Raw genomic sequence first — 18,930 nt, 5'->3', positions numbered from 1 at the left:
AAATTAATATTTGTGTCATTCTCAAAACTTTTGGCCACGACTGTACAATCAGGTGGCAGGTTAGATGGAGGTCATGACACTCCATCCTTGATATAACAGAGTTGGACTCTTGGGTCCAGCAGGCAGAGTTCAATAACTACAGGCAGATATGAGATGCAGGAGGATGGCACTCTTTTCATACTGAGTAGGCTTCAGAGTAATATGAGAAGAATGTAATTTCTGAACTTAAACACATTTCAAAACAAAATGTTATAACTTTCAGGTGTTACCGTTCCATGTAAAATAAACCACCCTTCATATAATACTGTAACAGTGTTCTTCTAAAATAACAATGTGCAAATATTACAATTGTTTGCTCTTTTATTGTCATTCACAACCAATGTAGATCATGTATGGTGTCCAATACGGAAGTTTACATACACTTAGGTAGGAGTCATTAAAACTCGTTTTTCAACAACTCCACAAATTTCTTGTTAACAAACTATAGTTTGGCAAGTTGGTTGGGACATCTACTTTGTGCATGACACAAGTCATTTTCCAACATTTGTTTACAGAAAGATTTATTCACTTATAATTCACTGTATCACAATTCCAATGGGTCAGAAGTTAACATACACTAAGTTGACTGTGCCTTTAAACAGCTTGTAAAATTCCAGAAAATGATGTCATGGCTTTAGAAGCTTCTGATAGGCTAATTGACATCATTTGTACTTCTGGATGTATTTTAAGGCCTACCTTCAAGGTCAGTGTCTCTTTGCTTGACACCATTCGAAAATCAAAAGAAATCAGCCAAGACCTCAATTTCCAAACGCCTGAAGGTACCACGTTCATCTGTACAAACAATAGTACGCAAGAATAAACACCATGGGACCACGCAGCCAGCATACCGCTCAGGAAGGAGACGCGTTCTGTCTCCTAGAGATGAACGTACTTTGGTGCGAAAAGTGCAAATCAATCCCAGAACAACAGCAAAGGACTTTGTGAAGATGCTGGAGGAAACATGTACAAAAGTATCTAAATCCACAGTAAAATGAGTCCTATATCGACATAACCTGATAGGCCACTCAGCAAGGAAGAAGCCACTACTCCAAAACCGCCATAAAAAGCAAGACTACGGATTGCAACTGCACATGGGGACAACATCTCAAGACATCCGTCAGGAAGTTAAAGCTTGGTCGCAAATGGGTCTTCCAAATGGACAATGTCCCCAAGCATACTTCCAAAGTTGTGGCAAAATGGATAAAGGACAACAAAGTCAAGGTATTGGAGTGGCCATCACAAAGACCTGACCTCAATCCAATAGATAATTTGTGGGCAGACCTGAAAAAGTGTGTGGGAGCAAGGAGACCTACAAACCTGACTCAGAAACACCAGGTCTGTCAGGAGGAATGGGCCAAAATTCACCCAACTTATTGTGGGAAGCTTGTGGAAGGCTACCCAAAACGTTTGACCCAGGTTAAACAATTTAAAGGCAATGCTACCAAATACTAATTGGGTGTAAGTAAACGTCTGACCCACTGGAAATGTGATGAAAGTAATAAAAGCTGAAATAAATCATTCTCTCTTCTATTATTCTGACATTTCACATTCTTAAAATTAAGTGGTGATCCTAACTGACCCAAGACAGGGTATTTTTTACTAGGATTAAATGTCAGGAATTGTGAAAAACTGAGTTTAAATGTATTTGGCTAAGGTGTATGTAAACTTCCGACTTCAACTGTAGCTACAGTGCCTTGCAAAAGTATTCACCCCCTTGGTGTTTTTCCTATTTTGTTGCATTACAACCTGTAATTTAAATGGATTTTATTTGCAATTCATGTAATGGACATACACAAAATAGTCCAAATTGGTGAAATGAAAAAAATTGGTTAAGAGAAATTTTAAAAAGACAGTTAAGAACAAATTCTTATTTTCTATGACAGCCTAGGAACAGTGGGTTAACTGCCTTGTTCAGGGCCCCCTAAATAAGATCTGGTGCAACCAATTACCTTCAGAAGTCACATTATTAGTTAAAGTCCACCTGTGTGCAATCTAAGTGTCACATGATCTGTCACATGATCTCAGTATATTTACTCCTGTTCTGAACGCCCCAGAGTCTGCAACACCATTAAACAAGGGGCACCACAAAGCAAGTGGCACCATGAAGACCATGGAGCTCTCCAAACAGGTCATAGACAAAGTTCTGGAGAAGTACAGATCAGGGTTGGGTTATAAAAAACATTCCAAAACATTGAACATCCCACAGAGCACCATTAAATCTATTATTAAAAAATTGATAGAATATGGCACCACAATAAACCTGCCAAAAGAGGGCTGCCCACCAAAACTCATGAACTAGGCAAAAAGGACATTAATCAGAGAGGCGACAAAGAGACCAACGATAACCCTTAAGGAGCTGCAAAGCTCCACAGCGGAGATTGGAGTATCTGTCCATAGGACCAATTTAAGCCGTACACTCCACAGAGCTGGGCTTTACAGTAGGGTGGCCAGAAAAAAGCCATTGCTTAAAGAAAAAAATAAACAAACACGTTTGGTGTTCACCAAAAGGCATATGGGAGACTCCCCAAACATATGGAAGGAGGTACTCTGGTCAGATGAGACTAAAATCAAGGAAAATGCTATGTCTGGCGCAACCCAACACCTCTCATCACCCCGAGAACTCCATCCCCACAGTGAAGCACAGTGGTGGCAGCATCATGCTGTGAGGGTGTTTTTCATTGACAGGGATTGGTCAGGGATTGACAGGGATTGGTCAGAATTGAAGGAATGGTGGATGGCGCTAAATACAGGGAAATCCTTGAGGGAAACCTGTTTGTCTCCCAGAGATTTGAGACTGGGACGGAGGTTCACCTTCCAGCAGGACAATGACCCTAAGCATACTGCTAAAGCAACACTCGAGTGGTTTAAGGGGAAACATTTAAATGTCTTGGAATGGCCTAGTCAAAGCCTAGACCTCAATCCAATTGAGAATCTGTGGTATGACTTAAAGATTGCTGTGTACACCAGCGGAACCCATCCAACTTGAAGGAGCTGGAGCAGTTTTGCCTTGAAGAATGGGCAGAAATTCCAGTGGCTAGATGTGTCAAGCTTATAGAGACATACCCCAAGAGGCTTGCAGCTGTAATTGCTGCAAAAGGTAGCTCTACAAAGTATTGACTTTGGGGGGGGGGGGGGGGGGATATTGTTTGTTTCACAATAAAAAAGATTTTGCATCTTCAAAGTGGTAGACATGTTGTGTAAATCAAATGATACAAACCCCCCAAAAATACATTTTAATTCCAGGTTGTAAGGCAACAAAATAAGAAAAATTCGCAAGTCACACCCCTTGACTTTTTTCCATGTTTTGTTGTGTTACAGCCTGAATTTAAAATAGATTAGATTGTCACTGGCCTACACACAACACCCCATAATGTCAAAGTGGAATTATGTTTTTCGAAATTTTAACAATTTAAATTAAAATTAAAAGCTGAATTGTCTTGAGTCAATAAGTATTCAACCCCTTTGTTATGGCAAGTCTAAATACGTTCAGGAGTAAAGATTTGCTTTACAAGTCACATAATAAGTTGCATGGACTCACTCTGTGTGCAATCATAGTGTTAAATATTGACTGTTGAATGACTACCTCGTCACTGTACCCCACCCATACAATTATCTGTAAGGTCCCTTAGTCGAGCAGTGAATTTCAAACACAGATTCAACCAGTAACATGGGAAAATAAAAATAAAAATATTTTTATGTTTTGTTCACATAATATCATTTAAAAGTATGCATTAAGTTATTTGTAAAATAATATGTGTGGCAAAAACGAATGTAGACCTTAATAAATGCATTTCTATAGTTTGCCCAAAAAAATGTACAATGTTGGGGGAGTGCCAAAATGGAGGCACAGTGGCTTCAACACAGCACCATCTATCAGTCATCTAGTGTGTATATATAAATAATTTGTTAACATTCTGCTCTTTAACTACCTGACTGACTGTCTGTCTGTCTGTTCCACTGCTCCTCTCCATGTTCTCCCCCTAGCTCAGGGCCTGGGCTTGGACGAGCGCACCGCCACCATGGACCATAGCAGCTGGAGCGGAAGCGAGAGCCCTGCAGACGACATGGAGAGGATGAGCGACGAGGCCGACAAGGGCATGGACGGGGACCCCGAGGGGGTGTGGAGCCCCGACATCGAACAGAGCTTCCAGGAGGCGCTGGCCATCTACCCCCCCTGTGGGCGCAGGAAAATCATCCTCTCAGACGAGGGAAAAATGTATGGTGAGTAGGCTACGAGGAAGGAGGAAGAGAAGAACTCCAACGAAGGCTGATAGAACTGCGCTATTGTTCACAGAAGTGGAGAATGTGGGATCTATATTTAGTTAGAATCATTAGAAGGAACACATATACTGGACAGTGTTTCTGGAAGTTAGTGAGAGTGTGAAAGTGCTGTAAGTTAGTGAGAGATGTGACCAGTCAGTCTCTGCTGGAGACCTTGAGTGCTACGGGAGGGAGGCAGGGGTTTAGAACTAAAGCTAGTGTGAACCATTAGTGGGGAGCAGATGGTCGTATGTCTGCCACCAGCTGCGCCGTACACTCTCCCCCCTCCCCCTTCCCCTGTTTCTCACACACACTCTCCCTCTCTTCTGTCTGCTCTCATGAAACCTCATCCCCCCAGGCTATTTCGCACAGCGCACATAAGCCTAGGATATCAATGATTCAAATTAGGCCTTAGTGGGAGTGACCATAGAATTCTATGGGAGTGACCTACTGAGTGAAGTATTTGTCATAATTACATTTCTGTGAATCACACGACTGAGGTATGGTGAGGGTTAGGGGGGAAGATGTTGTGGGAGATGATTGGTTGGTAGATTAAGCCAATGCCTATGCGCCTGGAGATTCTCTTGATCTTTCTGTATTGGCTAATGAAGGCCAAGTTTGACAAGTTGGTCCACCAGACTCTTCGCGCATTTGGGCAGAAGTGCCTGGGAACGAGATAAGCTCTCATGCTGTGGTGATTTTAGCATGTAAATCTTGGTGGGGCAAAAAATAAAATAATGTTTTAGGTGCATGCCAGCAAAGCCACAACACTAAACAATACATTAATTGTACTATAACAGGTATTCCCAAACTGTGTACAGGGCACGCGCAATGCCGTCGGGGTACGCCATCTAAAAATGAGATTCACTTTTTTTTTTTTATACATTTTCAAACAGTCCATTCATACACTGCTCAAAAAAATAAAGGGAACACTTAAACAAAACAATGTAACTCCAAGTCAATCACACTTCTGTGAAATCAAACTGTCCACTTAGGAAGCAACACTGATTGACAATAAATTTCACATGCTGTTGTGCAAATGGAATAGACAAAAGGTGGAAATTATAGGCAATTAGCAAGACACCCCCAAAAAAGGAGTGATTCTGTAGGTGGTGACCACAGACCACTTCTCAGTTCCTATGCTTCCTGGCTGATGTTTTGGCCACTTTTGAATGCTGGCGGTGCTCTCACTCTAGTGGTAGCATGAGACGGAGTCTACAACCCACACAAGTGGCTCAGGTAGTGCAGTTCATCCAGGATGGCACATCATTGCGAGCTGTGGCAAAAAGGTTTGCTGTGTCTGTCAGCGTAGTGTCCATAGCATGGAGGCGCTACCAGGAGACAGGCCAGTACATCAGGAGACGTGAAGGAGGCCGTAGGAGGGCAACAACCCAGCAGCAGGACCGCTACCTCCGCCTTTGTGCAAGGAGGTGCACTGCCAGAGCCCTGCAAAATGACCTCCAGCAGGCCACGGTGCCCACAAACTGTTAGGGCCGACATAAAGCTGTCCCAACAGCAGAGCTTTCTTTTCAGCACCATGGAGTCAATCCTTACCACTGCTACACCTGGCTATTAGTAGAGCCTTGTCTGGCAGCGAAACAGTTCATTCAGCCTAATTTACAGCCTTTTCTAAAAACATAGCTGATATGGCTGACTTGCTTAAACAAATGTGGTTTCTACTGACAATTGAGATGTACAAACTATGGCATAAGGGAATGCGGAAATCTGCAATCTGCAATCTGCAATTTCGATTAAGACATTAATGACCGAGCTAGGACGGACGTAATCAATAAAACTAGTTGCTCAGCACTTTTGAAATGTACAGCGACATATTTCAGAACATGGGGTGTTCTTACAGTGTTCTCCCTGTACACCAAGTCAGAAGCGTAGGATAAATAAAACGGGCACATAAGCAGAAAATGAAAGCTCTTACAATATTCGATGATGATATTTCGATAAAACAGGCATGTGCACCACCAAGTCAGAACTTATTAGGGTGAGGCAGATGGGCAACGAACAGCTTATTAATACACAACATACACTTAGTATTAATTTCTTAGCTACAGTATACATACAGATGTTATTTACAATAATATTTAAGGGTGCAATTAATTGTGAAAACTTGATTTGCAGGACATTGATTTTTAATTAAATCAATAAATGATTTTGATGGGTTCCATTGAAACATTAATAAAGTACAGTATTTCTCACATGTTGATATTTTGAGTTTCTCTATAATCATATTGTATATTTTTTCAAGTATTGTTTGTGCATTGCCAGTCAGGGGTGCCAGTAATTTTGGAGCCAACTGTATCTCCCTGGCATATTACATAATTTATGCAGCAGCATACAATACATTTTTGGACTCACCTTGCTATGCTGTGCTCACTTGAACAGGAAGGTGGCACGGCGGTCCTTCTTGTAGGCAACTTTTGTCATCAAACTTTGTCATCAAAGTCTGTCATTCTCTGAATTTATGGTGCTTTCAAGACAACTGGGAACTCTGGGGGGAAAAACCAAGGTTGAATCATGATGTCAGTGATCTTCAGGTTGGAGCTCTAGAAAGAGGCCAGAGTTGCCGACTTGGTATTCCGAGTTGGATGACCGTTCAAAACATATTTTCCCAGTTGGAGCTAGTTTTTTTCAGTTCTCAGTTGTCTTGAACTCATTGAAGTATGAGATTTCCTAGTTCCGAGTTTCCAGTTGTCTTGAACGCGGCAGAAGTCATGCTGGATTGACAGCATGGTCACTGTATTCAACCTTTTCTGGCCCATGGTGTTGCGTTTGAATGTTTATTTTTTAAGCTTGGAAAAGAGACCGTTAAACCCAGACTTGGACCACACACCCTCTCCACTGAATAGCAGGCTAGTGATTCCTCTCCAACACTTGCAGTTAGTCACTGATTCCTTCCAAACCACTCATTGTTGAATTTGCGATTTCCAACTTGTTGTGTAATGTTTTTGGCCGATGAGCACCGATACGTTTTATCCATAATTTCTCTTCATATGACAAGGATTGAAAAGGATTTGCCAGAAGATTGTCTTCTTCATACATGATAAGGACAGCTTGTCTAGCTTGCTAGCTAAGATTTTGAAAGTATGATGTCCAATCAATGTTACGGTAGATATAACGTGATTTGGCATCATTTTGTCTGTGGCCAATGACCTTGAGCCTTCTTGGATGGGCACTTCTAATGTAAATCTATGGCAGCAGCCAAGGGGCTTGAATTTTCAAGCTCTACCCGTAGGTTTTGCGGTGATGTAGTGTCCCCATTATTAACAGAACACTGAGCCAATCATGGCGCAACTAGAGAACATTACCAACCCCTATGCTCTGTATATTCCGCTGGCTGCCCCACCACCATAGAAAGCACTGAGCTAGGCTGAAACACCTGCATTTTGAAACACCTGCATTTTTACATTGTTTGCAAACTGATATGTGACACGTATTAATGCCAACATAACAGGCAAAAAATATATATACAGTACCAGTCAAAAGTTTGGTAACCTACTCATTCCAGGGTTTTTCTTTATTTTTACTATGTGCTACATTTCAGAATAATAGTGAAGACATCAACACTATGAAATAATCATATACAGTCGTGGCCAAAAGTTTTGAGAATGACACAAATATTAATTTTCGCAAAGTTTGCTGCCTCAGTTTGTATGATGGCAATTTGCAGTCCCTCTTTGCCATGCAAATGAACTGAATCCCCAAGTAACATTTCCACTGCATTTCAGCCCTGCCACAAAAGAACCAGCTGACATCATGTCAGTGATTCTCTCGTTAACACAGGTGTGAGTGTTGACGAGGACAAGACTTGAGATCACTCTGTCATGCCGATTGAGTTCGAATAACAGACTGGAAGCTTCAAAAGGAGGGTGGTGCTTGGAATCGTTGTTCTTCCTCTGTCATGCATGGTTACCTGCAAGGAAACATGTGCCGTCATCGTTGCGTTGCACAAAAAGGGCTTCACAAGCAAGGATATTGCTGCCAGTAAGATTGCACCTAAATCAACCATTTATCGGATCTTCAAGAAGAGCGGTTCAATTGTTGTGAAGAATGCTTCAGGGCGCCCAAGAAAGTACAGCAAGCGCCAGGACCGTCTCCTAAAGTTGATTCAGCTGCGGGAACGGGGCACCACCAGTACAGAGCTTGCTCAGGAATGGCAGCATGCAGGTGTGAGTGCATCTGCACGCACAGTGAGGCAAAGACTTTTGGAGGATGGCCTGGTGTCAAGAAGGGCAGCAAAGAAGCCACTTCTCTCCATGAAAAACAACAAGGTCATACTGATATTCTGCAAAAGTTACAGGGATTGGACTGCTGAGGACTGGGGTAAAGTCATTTTCTCTGATGAATCCCCTTTCCGATTGTTTGGGGCCTCCGGAAAAAAGCTTGTCCGGAGAAGACAAGGTGAGCGCAACCATCAGTGGGCTCACTCACAATTTTGCCTAAGAACACAGCCATGAATAAAGAATTTTACCAACACATCCTCTGAGAGAAACTTCTCCCAACCATCCAGGAACAGTTTGGTGACAAACAATGCCTTTTCCAGAATGATAGAGCACCTTGCCATAAGGCAAAAGTGATAACTAAGTGGCTCGGGGAACAAAACATCGATATTTTGGGTCCATGGCCAGGAAACTCCCCAGACCTTAATTTCATTGAGAACTTGTGGTCAATTCTCAAGAGGCGGGTGTACAAACAAAACCCCACAAATTCCAAGCATTGACAAACTCCAAGCATTGATTATGCAAGAATGGGCTGCCATCAGTCAGGATGTGGCCCAGAAGTTAATTGACAGCATGCCAGGGCGGATTGCAGAGGTCTTGAAAAAGAAGGGTCAACACTGCAAATATTGACTCTTTGGATCAACTTCATGTAATTGTCAATAAAAGCCTTTGACACTTATGAAATGCTTGTCATTATACTTCATTATTCCATAGTAACATCTGACAAAAATATCTAAAGACACTGAAGCAGCAAACTTTGTGAAAATTAATATTTGTTTCATTCTCAAAACTTTTGGCCACTATTGTAGTAACCCAAAATTTTTATTTTATATATTTTATATTTGAGATTGTTCAAAGTAGCCAGCCTTTTCCTTGATGACAGCTTTGCACACTCCTGGCATTCTCTCAACCAGTTTCATGAGGTAGTCACCTGGAATGCATTTCAATTAACAGGTGTGCATTGTTAAAAGCTTTTTTGTGTAATTTATTTCCTTTTTAATGCGTTTGAGCCAATCAGTTGTGTTGTGACAAGGTAGGGGTGGTATACAGAAGATGGCCCTATTTGGTAAAAGACCAAGTCTATATTATGGCAAGGACAACTCAAATAAGCAAAGAGAAACGACAGTCCATCATTACTTTAAGACATGAAGGTCAGTCATTTCAAAAAATTTCAAGAACTTTGAAAGTTTCTTCAATTGCAGTCGCAAAAACCATTAAGCACTATGATGAAACTGTCTCTCATGAGGACCGTCACAGGAAAGGAAGACCCAGAGTTACCTCTGCTGCAGAGGATAAGTTCACTAGTTAACTGCACCTCAGAAATTGCAGCCCAAATAAATGCTTCACAGAGTTCAATTAACAGACACATCTCAACATCAACTGTTCAGAGGAGACTGCGTGAATCAGGCCTTCATGGTTGACTTACTGCAACGAAACCACTACTAAAGGACACCAATAATAAGAAGAGACTTGCTTTGGCCAAGAAACATGAGCAATGGACATTAGACCGGTGGAAATCTGACCGTTGGTCTGTTGAGTTCAAATTTGAGATTTTTGGTTCCAACCGCCATGTCTTTGTGAGACGCAGAGTAGGTGAATGGATGATCTCCGCATGTGTGGTTCCCACCCTGAAGCATGGAGGAGGAAGTGTGATGATTTGGGGGTGCTTTGCTGGTGACACTGTCAGTGATTTATTTCGAATTCAAGGCACACTTAACCAGCATGGCTACCACAGCATTCTGCAGTGATACACCATCCCATCTGGTTTGCGCTTAGTGGGACTATCATTTGTTTTTCAACAGGACAATGACCCAACACACCTTCCGGTTGTGTAAGGGCTATTTGACCAAGGAGAGTGATGGCGTACTGCATCAGATGACCTGGCCTCCACAATCACCCGACCTCAACCCAATTGAGATGGTTTGGGATGAGTTGGACCGCAGAGTGAAGGAAAAGCATCCAACAAGTGATCAGTATATATGGGAACTCCTTTAAGACTGTTGGAAAAGCATTCCTCATGAAGCTGGTTGAGAGAATGCCAAGAGTGTGCAAAGCTGTCATCAAGGCAAAGGGTGGCTACTTTGAAGAATCTATATTTTTTGTTGCAACTGTTCTCATGTGACCTCACTACCCAAGCTCACAGTCTGTTTCAAACTCAGGCCTTTTAATGAGTCAAATCTTATGTAAGTAAGATATGGAGAAACAAGAAACATTTTTAATTTCAGAATTAACAGCACTGTGGCACTTTGGGAGCTTTTTGTGAACTTCTGCTGTTATAAGTGTATAACTGCTGGTTATAAGTGTTATAATACATTGTTTTGTATAATTCAACAGTGATGCATGCTGTGCTGAATAATGTATTCAGGTTGTTTCTGAGGCTCTTGACACACAATGGAGTCAAATAGAGTCATCTACTTCGTGTTTGAGTTTTTGTTTATTGAATTTTGCACGACTGCTTCAGGGTTGTGATTTATTGAGTGGGATCAGAACAGGGTAGGGCAGACGTCCTCAGTATTGGATATATTCTAGACTCAGTTGCTTGTTTGTTTACCATCTGTAGACATATGAATGATCTCTCTGGGATTTTACTCAAACATTTAAAACACTTAAGGCCACTTTAGGGCTCTAATTCAATCTGTATCGCTGAAGCGTTACAGATTGCACAATAGAAATGTAAAGGTAATTTCCAATTGAGCTGACATATGCATCGTTTACCGTGAATCCAGTCTCCGCTAACGCGGGATCATTGCCTTTAAATCCTGTTGACGATCACTATGCTGTGAGCCCTCCCTCTCATCCCCCAAACAGAGAGGTGCTCTAGGCTGATTTAAGTGGGTTGGGTGATAGAAATACAATGGTTTGCATTAGTTAGTGCTAGAACCACACAGATGGCCTGGATTCAATAACTTAATTTTGCTGTCCGCCGGGTCGCATCCTTATGAGACAACATACAGTGATTGAGCTCTCACGACATGCGGCATTGTTTGACGAGGTACGTTGCGGTACCGTGTTGGGTGGCATTGGAATCTGAACATTGAGAGACTGGAGGAATGACGCAGAGCGGCCTAGATTGCTCACTAGAGGAGGCGGAGTGAGGCAGAGCGGGGTTCCGGTTCTCCTTAGTGCCTCTCTTCAGCCCTCTGCTCCCTCTGCTCAATGCAGTTAATTAGTAACTGTCTCTATAGCAACTGCCTTTTTACTCTAAACAATGTTTATTGACTGGGCTGGGGGGGGGAGGTGACTGGGGCTGGGAGAGGAGTGACTGGGTCAGGGAGAGTCACTGGGGCTAGGGAGGTGACTGGAGCTGAAGGGGGGTGACTGGAGCTGGGGGGGAGTGACAGGCTAGGTGGGGGTGGCTGGGGAGAGTGGCTAGTGCCGGGGGGGTGATTGGAGCTGGGGGGAGTGACTGGAGCTGGGGGGGAGTGACGGGCTGGGGGGGGGTGGCTGGGGAAGGGATTACTGGTGCTGAGGGGAATGACTGGGGCTGGGGGGAGTCTCTGAGGAACCCTAGGACTGCTAGTGGCTGACTGATCACAACACATATACCACCTCCACATGCTGTATTAATGCATGTTGTCTATGAAGTTATCGACCACACCACAGTGTAATCCAATTCAGAGAAGAATGGGACATTTTCCTGACATCATCACCAGAGGCCACATTGCACTTCTTTTGTCAGAGCGATTAACTCCAGAGAGAAATCTGTGTTTTTAAATAGTATTGACAGTTTCCTACTGGGTTAGATGAGGAGAAGATAGGACTCTGCTGTGGTTCCATTCTGCCACCATTTATCCTGAGGGTGGAGAGGCCTGTCATGATGCCTCATCACCATTACACCATAGCAATCTGCTGTCACTCTGTTGGCTAGGCCAAAAATCGCAGCATGGTTTAGCTGGAGGAGAGATCAGAGCAGAGGCAGGTTGGAGTATGTAGCTAGCACCATTAGTGACATGGCCATTTACCCCCTCTGCTTCTGGAACAGGTAGTGACTGAGGTGCAGGTAGTGACTGGATTTGGCCCTTTTTAAGTTCTGAGATATTTTAAATGTAAAATCCAGTGCATTGACACTGTCACCAACAAATAGCTCAATTAAAATTATTAAAAGAAAAAAAAATTGTTTATAAACGAGGGATTGGAAACTGTGTACCGGTGAGCATTGATTTGGTTTACATGAGAATATCTCATCTCTACCTTCTAGCTATTGTGGATAAGATCCTGTGCATCAAGCTGCCAGCATGCCCAGTATGAGAAGACATACAGTCCTCGTGCCCTCAGGGTAATGGTGAACATGCTGGGGTGGCCTGGGTCTGAGTCTTCCTGGGGTTTCCTTCAGGCTGTCCTCCCTGTATGGTACATACAACGTCATGGAGCTACAGTAACAGGTAACATTACAGTATGCTTCACTCTATGATGGGTACAGTACAGAGCCTCAACTTCTGCTTCTAGCATTTATAATTGTGGTCTGGTGCTGTATTAGTAAAAATACAACTATAAATGCTAGCAGCTTAAGTTGAGTTTCTGTAATGTCTTCAAGTCTCAAAGAGATTGTTTAACATCGTGTTACAAACAGCTAGTGGTCTGCCTGTCTGTCAGTCGACGCCCATGCCAGCTTTCTCTCTACAGTACAGTAGCTCTGTGGTGCGGGCAGAGTTGGTATTGACACTGAGCCACGCATTCTCCCTGGCATGGACCTGTATGGCATTGTGGGAAAGGCTCACCTTGAGGAACAGCTCCACAGAGTTCTCCTCTCTGTAAACTTTACATACTTCCCATACAATTTATCCTGCTTCTTAGAGAGCCAAGATAATGCTTAGAGAGAGAAAATAGTGCGATCTACACATGTTATCTTCAACAAAGGATGGAAACACACTGAAGTTGCACTTCTCAATGTCTTTTTACTACTCTGATCTAAATAATTGCACAGGCTTTGTCTAAAATAAGTCAATAGTGCAGCTGTATTTTCTGCATTATGAGTAGAGGGGAGTTGTCTGTTGTGGTGTGACATTTTTTGGAAGGGTAATTTTAGATAGGTGAGCTGTGATCAGTTATTTTACGACCTTAGTGGTGCGACATGACTTTGTCCTGTTAGCAAGGCAGGTTATTGACTATGCACAATGGAGGTCAGGGAGTTTTATTGAAGGCGTGTAAAATTAAAATTACAAGTGCTCTGGAAATGTATGGAGAATTGTAAAGCAACAAAACTGTTTGTGTTGTGCCCTAGAGAAGCATTATAATGGTCTGGGTGTATTGTGGTGGTGGTTGAAACCTTTCCAACCCTGAATCAGGTACACTCTGACAGAAGAGATGGAGATGCCTGCTGCTGTACTGTTTACCTTTTCAACCCTGAATCAGGTACACTCTGACAGAAGAGATGGAGATGCCTGCTGCTGTACTGTTTACCTTTCCAACCCTGAATCAGGTACACTCTGACAGAAGAGATGGAGATGCCTGCTGCTGTGCTGTCACAAAGACTGTACTTTCATATTAAATACATTGTTATTGTAAGAGAAAGATAATCAAGACCATCACTGTTTATTGTTTTATTTTTATTAATGGCTATTGGTGTGCAATGGTTGGAAGAATGCTTCAGTAATGTAAGCCTGTGTGCCTCCAGAGGGGTGTAAACTGTGACCATGCAGGGCAGGCCTGTGCCTGTCGCACGCGCGCACACACACACATACACACACACACACACACACACACACACACACACACACACGGACACACACACACACACACACGGACGGACGGACGGACGGACGAAACCGAAATATCATGACATACAAAGACCTGCCATTTTTACAGTAACAGAATTAGAAACCGATCTTCATGCAATAATGTTGTGTCTTTGGCATCATTAAAGTGTAGACTGTTATTTTATTAAATCAATTCTCTGTAATTATTATTACGTGATTAAACTAATCACGTAAATGTAATTAACTAGGAAGTCGGGGCACCAAGGAAAATCTTCAGATTACAAAGTTATAATTTTCCTAATATAACTCTTCAGATATTTTAATATCTGATCAATTAGTATTTTTATTCATTAATTATTCTTTACCTCAAGTTAGTCTCATTCCAAACGTCATAAATTGTTGGTTATCTGCACAAACCCAGCCTTTACTATGAATCATCCATACACCAATTGTCTTAATCATTTATTTATTAACTAACTAAATAATCACAGAAATGCATAAACAAACAACAGTTATGGTTACAAGGAAATGATAGGGGAGGTTCCCTAGTGGGCTAAGCCGATATGACGGCTTGATGGACAAAGGGAAGTGGGTGTGGACTGAGAACAGCGGGAAAGACAAAAAAAGGAATCACTACACAGTTGATAGTTATATTAATTGAAATGCTAATCCTTTGCACATGAACGCTCACTCATTTTGGAATAACTGCAATCAATATATATTTACGCTCAGTGTGTCATCGTGATCTCTGTTGGGATCGTCCGTCTGTCCTGAAGATCATAGTCTTTCGTGGTTAGAATGAATACTTCAGAGTACCATTCAGAAATGTTCTCATAGAATAGATGTTTCAGCGGTTGTCGGTCTTCACATCCCAGGTTGACATAACTTCTAGCTGCAGACTTGTAATTAGTATCTAAGATTTGCTCTTATTCTGTCGGGATTGATAGTCTCAGAGTTTAACCATTTCCACCCGTGTAGCCAATGCTACACGTTGTATAGTTAGGAATTCAACTACCATTGCAATCTTAGTGGACACTGAGGTTTTTGTGGTCTAAACTCAACCTGTGCCCCCTCGGTGTCCATTGAGGTACGCGTGGTCTGAACAGGATTTCCTCAGGAGGCGTTTTTATTCGTAACAGTAGAAAAGAGCTGTTCCATGACACCAGATCATGTCTGTGCTCACGGGGGGGGGGGGGGGGGGGGGGCAATGACTTGGTTAAACTTTAAAGGGAATACAATTCTCTTTCATTAAAGGTTTAACATCACCTTACATCATTTCACAAATAGTTTCATCATTACTCATTCATTTTATACAAGAATTAGACGCAAACCCCATAATTGAGAAATGTACATATTCAGAGATCTAGTTATGTGTGTTTCCTGTCCTCTCTGAGGTCACCAAATGAAACACACTCGTCATACCCGTCCCTTTAATGTCCACGGACCATTCCCACATTCTCATAAATTGACCTTTTGTATCAAATCACAAAGAGAGAGAGAGAGAGAGAGAGAGAGAGAGAGAGAGAGAGAGAGGAGAGAGAGAGAGAGAGAGAGAGAGAGAGAGAGAGAGAGAGAGAGAGAGAGAGAGAGAGAGAGAGAGAGAGAGAGAGAGAGAGAGAGAGAGAGAGAGAGAGAGAGAGAGAGAGAGAGAGAGAGAGAGAGAGAGAGAGAGAGAGAGAGAGAGAGAGAGAGAGAGAGAGAGAGAGAGAGAGAGAGAGAGAGAGAGAGAGAGAGAGAGAGAGAGAGAGAGAGAGAGAGAGAGAGAGATGCGCCACGCCACGATCTATACCCAGAAAGGGCCACGTCATGACAATAATAATTTAAACAAAATGCATAGCAATTGTTATATTCAATTCAAGGGGCTTATGGGCATGGGAAATATATGTTAACATTGCCAAAGCAAGTGAAGTAGATAATATACAAAAGTAAAATGAACAGTAAACATTACACTCACAGAAGTTCCAAAAGAATAAAGACATTACAAATGTCATATTATGTATACAGTGGGGAGAACAAGTATTTGATACAGTGCCGATTTTGCAGGTTTTCCTACTTACAAAGCATGTAGAGGTCTGTACTTTTTATCATAGGTACACTTCAACTGTGAGAATCCAGAAAATCACATTGTACGATTTTTAAGTAATTCATTTGCATTCTATTGCACGACATATGTATTTGATACATCACAAAAGCAGAACTTAATATTTGGTACAGAAACCTTTGTTTGCAATTACAGAGATCATACGTTTCCTGTAGTTCTTGACCAGGTTTGCACACACTGCAGCAGGGATTTTGGCCCACTCCTCCATACAGACCTTCTCCAGATCCTTCAGGTTTCGGGGCTGTCGCTGGGCAATATGGATTTTCAGCTCCCTCCAAAGATTTTCTATTGTGTTCAGGTCTGGAGACTGGCTAGGCCACTCCAGGACCTTGAGATGCTTCTTACGGAGCCACTCCTTAGTTGCCCTGGCTGTGTGTTTCGGGTCGTTGTCATGCTGGAAGACCCAGCCACGACCCATCTTCAATGCTCTTACTGAGGGAAGGAGGTTGTTGGCCAAGATCTCGCGATATATGGCCCCATCCACCCTCTCCTCAATACGGTGCAGTCGTTCTGTCCCCTTTGCAGAAAAGCATCCCCAAAGAATTATGTTTCCACCTCCATGCTTCACGGTTGGGATGGTGTTCTTGGGGTTGTACTCATTCTTCTTCTTCCTCCAAACACGGCGAGTGGAGTTTGAGGATACCATTAACACCACAGGCCTTTTTGGGTTGGAGGGTTTTATTTTGTCCTGTAGTTCAGTTCATTCAAGGTTATTGGAGAATCCAGTGGGTTCTGGTAGTCTTTAATAGTTGATTCTAAGATTTGTATTTGATCATGTATATGTTTTTGCTGTTTGTTCTTTGTTCTTTGTTATAGAGCCAAAAAGATTGGAGAAGTGGTTTACCCATACATCTCCATTTTGGATAGATAATTATTCGTGTTGTTTGTTTAGTGTTTTCCAATTTTCCCAGAAGTGGTTAGAGTCTATGGATTCTTCAATTACATTGAGCTGATTTCTGACGTGCCTGTCCTTCTTTTTCCGTAGTGTATTTCTGTATTGTTTTAGTGATTCACCATAGTGAAGGCGTAGACTCAGGTTTTCCGGGTCTCTATGTTTTTGGTTGGACAGGTTTCTCAATTTATTTCTTCGATTTTTGTATTCTTCATCCAACCGTTTGTCATTGTTGTTCATTTTCTTTGGTTTTCTATTTGAGATTTTTTGATTTGATAGGGAAGCTGAGAGGTCAAATATACTGTTAAAATTTTCTACTGCCAAGTTTACACCTTCACTATTACAAGTGGAACGTTTTGTCCAGGAAGTTGTCTAAAAGGGATTGAATTTGTTATTGCCTAATTGTTTTTTGGTAGGTTTCCAAACTACATTCCTTCCATCTATAGCATTTCTTAATATTACTCAGTTCCTTTGGCTTTGATGCCTCATGATTGAGTATTGCTCTGTTCAAGTAGACTGTGATTTTGCTGTGGTCTGATAGGGGTGTCAGTGGGCTGACTGAAAGCTCTGAGAGACTCTGGGTTGAGGTCAGTGATAAAGTAGTCTACAGTACTAATGCCAAGAGATGAGCTATAGGTGTATCTACCATAGGAATCCCCTCGAAGCATACCATTGACTATGTACATACCCAGCGTGTGACAGAGCTGCAGGAGTTGTGACCGATTTTTGTTGGTTATGTTGTCATAGTTGTGCCTAGGGGGGCATATGGGGGAGGCAATGCTGTCACCTCCAGGCAGGTGTTTGTCCCCCTGTGTGCTGAGGGTGTCAGGTTCTTGTTCGGTTCTGGCATTTAGGTCGCCACCGACTAGTACATGTCCCTGGGCCTGGAAATGATTGATTTCCCCCTCCAGGATGGAGAAGCTGTCTTCATTAAAGATAATTTCCTTTTGAATTTCTAGCCAAATGTAAAATGTTCCTGTTTTGATTAACCTGTTTGGGCTGCAGGGGCAGTATTCAGTAGCCGGATAAAAGGTGCCCATTTCAAACGGCCTCGTACTCAATTCTTGCTCGTACAATATGCATATTATTATTACTATTGGATAGAAAACACTCTCTAGTTTCTAAAACCGTTTGAATTATATCTGTGAGTAAAACAGAACTCCTTTTGCAGCAAGCTTCCTGACAGGAAGTGGAAAATCTGAAATCGATGCTCTCTTCTAGGGCCTGCCTATTAAAGTCCTTGATATTTATTCGTTTAGATGCACTTCATACGTCTTCCACTAGATGTCGACAAGCAGTGAGAGAAGAAATGGAGTGTGTAACTTGATCTGGGCTCGAATAAATGCTCTTTGTATGACGTGTCACCAGTTTCCTGTTTTCTGGAGAGTGCGTCAAGGGACCTGGATTTGCCTTCTGATAAGCTGTCGTTATGGACGACTAATATCTCCGGCTTTGATTTTATTTGATACATGTGACAATATCATCGTAAAGTATGTTTTTTCAATATAGTTTAATCAGATTATTGAAATTCTTTCGGGAGTTTTGCAGTGTTCCGTTCTCTGAGTTTGTTGACGATGGAGAGATTCGCGCCACTTGGCAAGTGTGCTTGCTAAATCGAGAGGGAAAAAGGCCGTTCTAAATCCAAAACAACGATTGTTCCCGACAAAGGACCCCTTGTACAACATTCTGATGAAAGATCATCAAAAGTAG

General features: G+C 42.2%; 1 protein-coding gene across 3 annotated transcripts in view; it reads left to right on the top strand.

The window, feature by feature from the left end:
- tead1a (TEA domain family member 1a) overlaps positions 1-18,930 on the top strand; it is a 119,673-nt gene that overhangs the window by 35,763 nt on the left and 64,980 nt on the right. For all 3 annotated transcript variants that reach the window (XM_055933541.1, XM_055933540.1, XM_055933539.1), the window contains one exon: positions 4,024-4,260. In XM_055933541.1, the coding sequence (XP_055789516.1) occupies positions 4,059-4,260 (202 nt within the window). In that variant the 5' untranslated portion in view covers positions 4,024-4,058. The remainder of the gene's footprint in view (positions 1-4,023; positions 4,261-18,930) is intronic.

The sequence above is a fragment of the Salvelinus fontinalis genome, chromosome 9 (genome assembly GCF_029448725.1).
Source record: "Salvelinus fontinalis isolate EN_2023a chromosome 9, ASM2944872v1, whole genome shotgun sequence".
NCBI classification, from domain to species: domain Eukaryota; kingdom Metazoa; phylum Chordata; class Actinopteri; order Salmoniformes; family Salmonidae; genus Salvelinus; species Salvelinus fontinalis.
This window is presented reverse-complemented; position numbering and strand designations above follow the sequence as displayed.